Consider the following 8,338-nt stretch of genomic DNA (forward strand, 5'->3'; position numbering starts at 1 on the left):
TGACTCGGTTTAGAACTCTAATCATGGTCCAACGGGTCAAAGGATCTGATTGGATTAAGGGTCCGGTTGGATGAAGGTCCAATCAGATGAAGACTCAATTGAGACAATTGTATGCACTGACCCTTAATGTTGACACCCCTTAACTTTAACTGTCATGTTAGTCAGCATCTTTATTTTGACTTGACTTAAAGGCTCTCCCTTATTCACGATGATGTCATAATTATACTCAATTTGTCTAAAGAACTATATCACATCTGGGCAGTTGATGATCTTTATCATAATGATATAATGATGAAAAAGAATGAGGTTAAGGATATCCCACTAAGCAACTAGTAGAGTTAGACACATCCAGATGACACTAAGCTTCACGCGCTCTAAAACACCTTTGATCCACAACATGTGGATGTTTAAGAGTCATAGTGCACATCAAGACAAGATAATTTTCTTTATAGTCAATCATAAAGCGCCAGCTACTATATTGTACATGAGCTCAACCAGTCAGTACCCACGATTTGATACATAATTACGGTGTATTTATAAAAAAAAAAAATTTAAATAGGACATATAATTATGGGATATTGGACTTCTAGGTCATTCGTCGTGAGCACTATTTAATTTATTTTAGCGGTCAATGAAAAAATTTTATGAGACCGAATTGATTATCCTAAGTTTGATATTACCTAATTCATCATGAGTTCAACCAATTGGAATGTTTGACCACATCAAATGGTTGGAATAAACTCGTCAAAGCCATGATTGTTAGACTAACATGTAATCGATCGATGAGCTCATTTACATAAAAGAGTTTTCTCTTTCACATCGTCAAACACTTATTAGAGTATGGAGGGAGCATTATTAACTAAGTCTTCGATGCTTACATACAAAAGCTAAGAGGTGCCTGTTTTTGTCATGCGTCTTTGTACCATGGTCAAACTTCGATGATAAGATGATAAAGAGGCACACACTAAGTGTGAGTTAAAAAATGAAGAGAATAGTCCATATGAAGGTCAAAGTCAAGATAATACAACACCATGATATCAAAGGATTCACTTATGATGATCGAGCGGAGATCGACTACAATGACTGATCAATGCGGGCAGTGTCCGATCGACCAGAGACTTGTCCGAGCCGAACCTCGTCCAGCTCGGCATAATAGGATAAGATCGCCAGACACTCCATGCGGATCGGCAAAAAGCTAAAATCATCGAAGCACTTGCCCAAGCGAAAGGAGACAAGCTACTATACCCAATCACCACAAAGAAGAACAACCGAGACGGACCGAGCGGAAGAGTATCAACCGAGCAACTTCCTCACTAGGCCGATCAAAGGGATCATTGACATATCTCGGGATATAATTTTGAGAGATAGTATCGTTGACACAAGACATGATCAATAGACGAATCATACTACGAAAACTTCATGTGCTTGCAAATTGATTATTTCTCCTTCAAACAGTTAAATTTTGAATCTGAAGCCTTGCAATTTGAAGTCAAAATCTTAAAAAAAAAAAAATGTATTAGTCTCTGAAGCATTTATGATTCCACCATAAACAAGTCTTATAAATCTCATAGCACGGTGGGATAACACTTACAATCCGATTAATTTTGATATGAACGATCTGGCCCTCATATTATGCCTATCAAGATGACAAAAAGATAAATACGCTAATGCCAACGTCCTCGTCAATCCGTCCAGGGTCAACACGGAAGAGGTAAATCACGGACGACTATTAACCTTTGAAATAGTGACTAACACATAAGGGAAACATTTATCTCGACTTTGTCAAGATTCGAACCCCAGACTTCATGATGATAACATCTCATGCGCTAACAACGAGATCCATCCGAAAAAACTTATGTCTTAAGTATTATCAGTACATCGATCGTCATAGGTGTGTGGGAATTAAATCCTTATTGTCTGAGAAAATACTTATGTCTTACCACCACACCCTGTAGGGATGGTAGGTTGGTGTAAATACACTCACTGTAGGTGTCCAAATTTAGAAAATAAAATAATTATGTCTCCACGCTCCTTTATATTAGAATCATCCAGGTCCTTTTGATTTTTTTTTTTAATAAAAAAAAAACTTCCCACCCCATCAACCCTCCCTACAATATGGCACATTTGCCCTCAAATTCCCTATTTGACCATTTGACTTTTTAATCGATCGATTTTAATTGTTTGTAGGTTGATTTCAAGTTTAAATTCTAAATAAAATTTTGATCTGTTGAATAATATTCATATTGTAACTACTATAATTTTATAAATTATAATTATTATAATATAAATTTGAGATGTTCATCTAATATTTATATTGTAATAATTATAAAATCATACCAGCTACAACTTAGATTTATCTTCTTCAATAACATTCATATTGTAGTAGTTACAAACTATAAGATTTTAACATGTTCAATAATATTCATGTTATAACAGTTATGATTTTATAGTTGCTACAATATAAATTTGACATGTTCGCCTAACATTCACGTTATAGTGGCTATATACCGTAACTATCGTAACTTAGATTTGTCTTGTTCAATAATATTCACATTGCAACGGTTATAAATTATAACTATTACAACTCAAATTTATCATGTCAAACAATATTTATATTATAGTTGCCAAACTGTATCTGCAACATGAACTTATCGTGTTCATATAATTGACTGGCCAATATATGATTCAATATGTATGATGATACGGTGCATGATCATGGGGTTAGGGAGATGACGTGGTAGGAAGTCAAGCTCATGGGACGTTCAAAAGTCAAGCCCATGGGACGGTCAAAAGTCAAGCCCGCGTGACGGTCAGAAGTCAAGCCTACATAGTGGTCAGGAGTCTAGCATACATGGAGGTCAAGACTCCGCCCTACGTGGAGTTCAAAGGGCTCGAGCACAGGATAGTCTGAGTCGGGCACATGTGGCGTTCCGAAGTTAGACCTACGTGTCGAGTAGGAACTCAGAGCCAAGGATACAGGTCAGGATTTATAGCCTTGCGGCACAGGATACCTGGACCAAAGCGTACAGGTCAGGATGTGCCAACCAAGGATACATGTCAGGATTTATAGCCTTGCGGCACAAAACACAGGGACCAAAGCGTACAGGTCGGGATACGCCAACCAAGGATACAGGTCAGGATTTATAGCCTTGCGATACAGGATACCTGGACCAAAGCGTACAGGTCGGGATGTGCCAACCAAGGATACAGGTCAGGATTTATAGCCTTGCGACACAGAACACAGGGACCAAAGCATACAGGTCGGGATGCGCCAACCAAGGATACAGGTCAGAACTTATAGCCTTGCGACAAAGGATACATGGACTAAAGTGTACAGGTCGGGATATGCCAACCAAGAATACATGCCAGGACTTATAGCCTTGCGGCAAAGGATACATGGACTAAAGCATACAGGTCGGGATGCGCCAACCAAGAATACATGTCAGGACTTATAGCCTTGCGGCAAAGGATACATGGACTAAAGTGTGCAGGTCGGGAAGTGACAAACTAGGATACATGTCAAGACTTATAGCCTTATGACTCAGACAGGACACATGAACTAAAGCGTACAGGTCGGGAAGTGCCAAACTAGGATACAGGTCAAGGCTTATAGCCTTATGGCTCAGACAGGACATATGGACTAGAGCGTACAGGTCGGGATTTACCAACCAATGATACAGGTCAGGATTTATAGACTCGTAGCATAGGCACCCAGGTTGAAGCGGACAGATCAGGACATATAGAATCAAACTGAGACGTACAGGTCAGGACGCAGGATAAGCGGAAGCAAATTGAGGCGCACAGGTCGAGATTCGGGATAAGCGGAACTAGACTAAGACTTACAGGTCATGACTTACAAGGAAAGACAGGTCGGAAGTTCAAAGAACAAGACATGCATGACAGGGACGGACACAAGTCTGGAGTTGGGAAGCGACAAACGCAGGTCAAGAAAGGTAGGTCTACATCCACAGATTGAGGCCGGAAGATACAGGGACCCAGTCCAGGATTAGGATTAACAGATCGGGGTAGGCATACACTACACGACAAGCAAACCAGGGAATCGTAACAGCATGTCAGGGAATAATCACTGTCTGTAAGAGAATATGCTAACGGTCGGATGATTATCGCCCGCTGATTCCTTCCTAGACCTATAGGAGAACGCCATGTGTCATCCACCGTCAGACAAAACCTGACACCCAACATTTCCTGACACCCGTCAGACTGCAGAAGCACCCATTGCAGTATAAAAAGGGAAGCTTTGTCCCTTACGCAGGTACGTTCACTTGTCTTTTCACACTCATCTTTCACTTTTCATCCTTTCTCTGCGTTTCTGGGGAAAAACTACCTGACTTGAGCGTCGGAGGGTCTGACCCGGGAACTTTTTCCTTGATTTTTGGTCTCTAACGACTCGTGGGCTTGTTCGAGTGTGCGCAGGACCCTTGTTTCGTCATCATCCCTCGTCATCCGCTCGTGTAAGCTTTTCCGGCGGGTGCCAAATCGACCAGGTTTCGCAGCGACTTTCCGTCAACCCCGACGACAATCCGACCGACCTCCATCCAACTCAGTTTCCAGACCCGATCATATGATAAAAAAATAATAATGTCAAATAGTATATTAAAAATTATGGTATCATTTTACATGAAATTGATAGTTTAGACATTCTTTTATTAAAAGTCAAGAATGCATTCATATAATGATTTCAAAAAACTAATGTCGCTGTGTCTCTTTTGTTACTTTATAGGGATTCAATTATTCGAGTTGATTAATTTTAAAAATGATGGACTCGATTTTATAAAAAGAAATTATCAACCATTAGAATAAATTTAAAAAATACAGACAAAAACAGCCCAACGTAATGAATAATTTGAATACCAACAACATATAAATTATTCTATGTGAATTTTAAATTCTCCGTTGCGTAGAAATTCATCCCACCTCTTACCGTGAAGCCGTGCCCGGGGACAAAGCCTGTTTTTGATTTTTGACCTTTTATTGTTCTATTTAGTAAATTTAGAGGACTGATTACTCAAAAGTCGAAAGTCAGTGTTCATAAAGCCAGCCATATCTTTTCCCTTGTCTTTATCTCTCGACTTTAACACGCGAGCAGTGACTGAACAAATTCACGTGAACGCTGTCAGCTTGTACTCGCCCCTCCCCTCTCCTCTCCTCTTCTCTTCAACTTCCAGCGCAATTTGATCTACTCCCAACCACCGACCACACTCACAAAGTTTCCACTCTTCGTCTTATTTATTCCTCTGCATTACGCGCAATTTAATCATCGCCTCCTTCATTAAAAAAGGGTTTCTAGTTTCAATTTCCACACTGCGGTTCGATCGCCGGCCGTCACTCACCATGCCGACGCTGAACGGTACTGAATGCGGAGGGAAGCGCGAAGTGCTCTTGCTCTTGCTGGCTCTTGCTTTTTCTTCCCACTTTATGCTCCTGATGGCGGTATTCGGCAATGCGGCGGAGGATATTCCGGCCGGGCGTCAGATTGACGGTCTGCGATATTCCCGCCGGCGAGTGCTCGCCGCTGGGCAGTATTGCGAGGGCACTCTGTACCCGGATCTCTGCGTTTCGACGGTTTCTTCCGTTCCGGGCTTGCACGGCAAGTCCCTGCCCGAGGTGATCTGCCACACGGTCAACTCCACCGCCGGCGCCGTGCGCAACGCCGCCTGGAACATCACCAACTACCTCCGCCGCCGCGGAGGCTACCTTGAGGCCCGCCAGCGCCTCGCGCTGGCTGACTGCCTCGAGCTCTTCGCGCAGACTCTCGACGAGCTCGAGGCGGCGTCTGGGGGGCTCGCTGGCGGCGACCCGGGCGACCGCGTGGACGACGTCGAGACGGTGCTCTCCGCCGCCATCACCAACCAGTACACCTGCCTCGACGGCTTCGCCTACGTGGGTCGCGGCGGCGGGTACCGCCCCGCCATCGAGCGGCGGCTCCTCCACGTCTCCCGCCTCGTCAGCAACTCGCTGGCGATGGTGAAGCGCATCCGGCGGCGCCGCCGCCGGGTGACGCTGGAGGCGGTCGACATGAGGGGATTCCCGGCGTGGGTGCCGGCGAGGGACCGGAAGCTACTGCAGGCGCCGGCGGCGAACGCGACGACGCCGCCGATCGCCCCCAATCTGGTGGTCGCCAAGGACGGGAGCGGGAACTTCACGACTATAAGCGACGCGGTGGCGGCGGCGCCGAACAACACGGCGGGGAGGTTCGTGATCTACGTGAAGGCGGGGGCGTACTTCGAGAACGTGGAGGTGAGCAAGAGCAAGACGAACCTGATGATGATCGGCGACGGCATCGGGAAGACGGTGGTGAAGGCCAGCCGTAACGTGGTCGACGGATGGACCACCTTCCGATCCGCTACCTTCGGTAACTCTCCTCCCTTCTCTCACGCACCTTCAACTCCAAAAACATCACGACAACACACAAAAAGATTTTCTTTTTCTTGCCAAAATCTCAAATCCAGCTCCCGAGTTTCAAGATCCACCGGCGATCTCCACGTGAACACGGGGGAGCAGGTAGACTCTGCTTTCTCTGTCACGCCATTAGAAAACATGCCACTTTGTCCTCTCTCCTTAGAGGAAGACCATGGATCAAGCCTCCTGACTTCTCTTCATTTTTAACTCTTGACTTTTAATTTTTAATTAAATTTATATCACAGTGAAGAAAAAGAAGTCGTCCCTATAGGCCTCTTCCCACGTTCCCTGGTAAATCATGGATGATATTTGTTCCGATTCATTTTGAGATTTGATAAATTTCATATGAAAAATTTGATATATTTTAGGCTGTATAGTTGTGTCATTGATTGTTTGATACAAAACTCAGATAACATCGTCCTGTTCCCCTGTTTTGGATGTTTCGTTGTAACGAAAAGGGGTGACATCTGGGAGTGGAAGTGCTTCTTCGTCAAAATCACCAGCTGTCGAACTGGCCATGGCATATAATTGAATTCCCCTGTTCCAAGTTTTAATGGATTCCACACACGATAGCACTGGCACGATCTCAGCAACTCGATCATCATTCAATCTTTGATGATCATGCAATTCATTGTTTTTATTTGAATGTGTGGGAGAAATCAGTGAGAGAGGAACAAAAGTTTAATCTGTGCGATTAATTTGCAGCGGTGGTGGGGAACGGGTTCCTGATGCGAGATATGACGATCGAGAATGCGGCGGGGCCGAGCAAGCACCAGGCGGTGGCGCTCCGCGTCTCCGCCGACCTCTCCGCCTTCTACCGGTGCAGCTTCGTGGGGTACCAGGACACGCTCTACGTCCACTCCCTCCGCCAGTTCTACCGCGAGTGCAACGTCTACGGCACCATCGACTTCGTCTTCGGCAACGCCGCCGTGGTGCTGCAGGGCTGCAGCCTCTACGCGCGCCGCCCGCTGCCCAACCAGCAGAACATATTCACGGCGCAGGGGCGGGAGGACCCTAACCAGAACACCGGCATCTCCGTCCAGAAGTGCAAGGTGGCGGCGGCCGCCGACCTCATCCCGGTGCAGGCCAACTTCTCCACCTTCCTCGGCCGGCCGTGGAAGGAGTACTCCCGGACCGTGTTCATGCAGTCGTACCTCGATAACTTGATCGATCCGGCGGGGTGGATGCCGTGGAACGGCTCCTTCGCGCTCGACTCGCTGTACTACGGCGAGTACATGAACCGGGGGCCGGGGGCGAACACCACCAACCGGGTGGCGTGGCCGGGGTTCAGGGTCATCACCACCGCGGCGGAGGCCGGCAACTTCACGGTGGCGGAGTTCATCCAGGGCGCCCAGTGGCTGGCCTCCACTTCGGTGCCGATTATTTTAGGCTTGAATTAACTAATAATTAAATCGATTTATCGCCTAATTCCATGAATTAAAGCTCCTCGATCATCTCCCTGTCTGCAATTTCCTTAGGCTTTATTAAATTGCAAGTGCGGAATAAAGTTGATTTTTCAAAAAGAGAAAGAAAAAAATATGAAAAAAAAAATCGAAGACGCCATCAGTTCCGATCACATCCCTCCCTGCAGTAGCCCGCGCCGCCGCTGCCGTGTCCCCGACGGCCTCCTCTCCCTCTTCTGGCCGAAGTCCTCGGATGCAAACATATAAAACTTTAAGGGGGGAAATCAAAAGCATCTTATTATTATGTATTTTTTTAAAAAAATATACTAAAATAACATTTCATTATATATTTCATTTAAAAAATATATTTATTTCAGAATTATTATAGAGGCTATAGGCAGGGCGAAGCCAACAATATAGTCAGAGGGTAGAAATCAACGATATATAATTTTAAGATAGTTAATAAATATGTTTCAAAAAAATTTCACTGAAATTATAATGGTTCATGATAAGAA

At 45.0% G+C, this 8,338-nt stretch overlaps 1 protein-coding gene across 1 annotated transcript; it reads left to right on the forward strand.

Annotated features, from left to right (window-relative positions):
- The first annotated feature begins 5,162 nt into the window (after window positions 1-5,162).
- On the forward strand, window positions 5,163-7,857 carry LOC122010184 (pectinesterase-like). The gene is made up of 2 exons (XM_042566623.1): window positions 5,163-6,373; window positions 7,126-7,857. The coding sequence occupies exons 1-2, from the start codon at window positions 5,353-5,355 to the stop codon at window positions 7,818-7,820; spliced, it is 1,716 nt and encodes a 571-aa protein (XP_042422557.1). The 5' UTR covers window positions 5,163-5,352; the 3' UTR covers window positions 7,821-7,857.
- The last annotated feature ends 481 nt before the right edge of the window (window positions 7,858-8,338 follow it).

This window comes from Zingiber officinale, chromosome 8A (assembly GCF_018446385.1).
Source record: "Zingiber officinale cultivar Zhangliang chromosome 8A, Zo_v1.1, whole genome shotgun sequence".
Taxonomy (NCBI): Eukaryota; Viridiplantae; Streptophyta; class Magnoliopsida; order Zingiberales; family Zingiberaceae; genus Zingiber; species Zingiber officinale.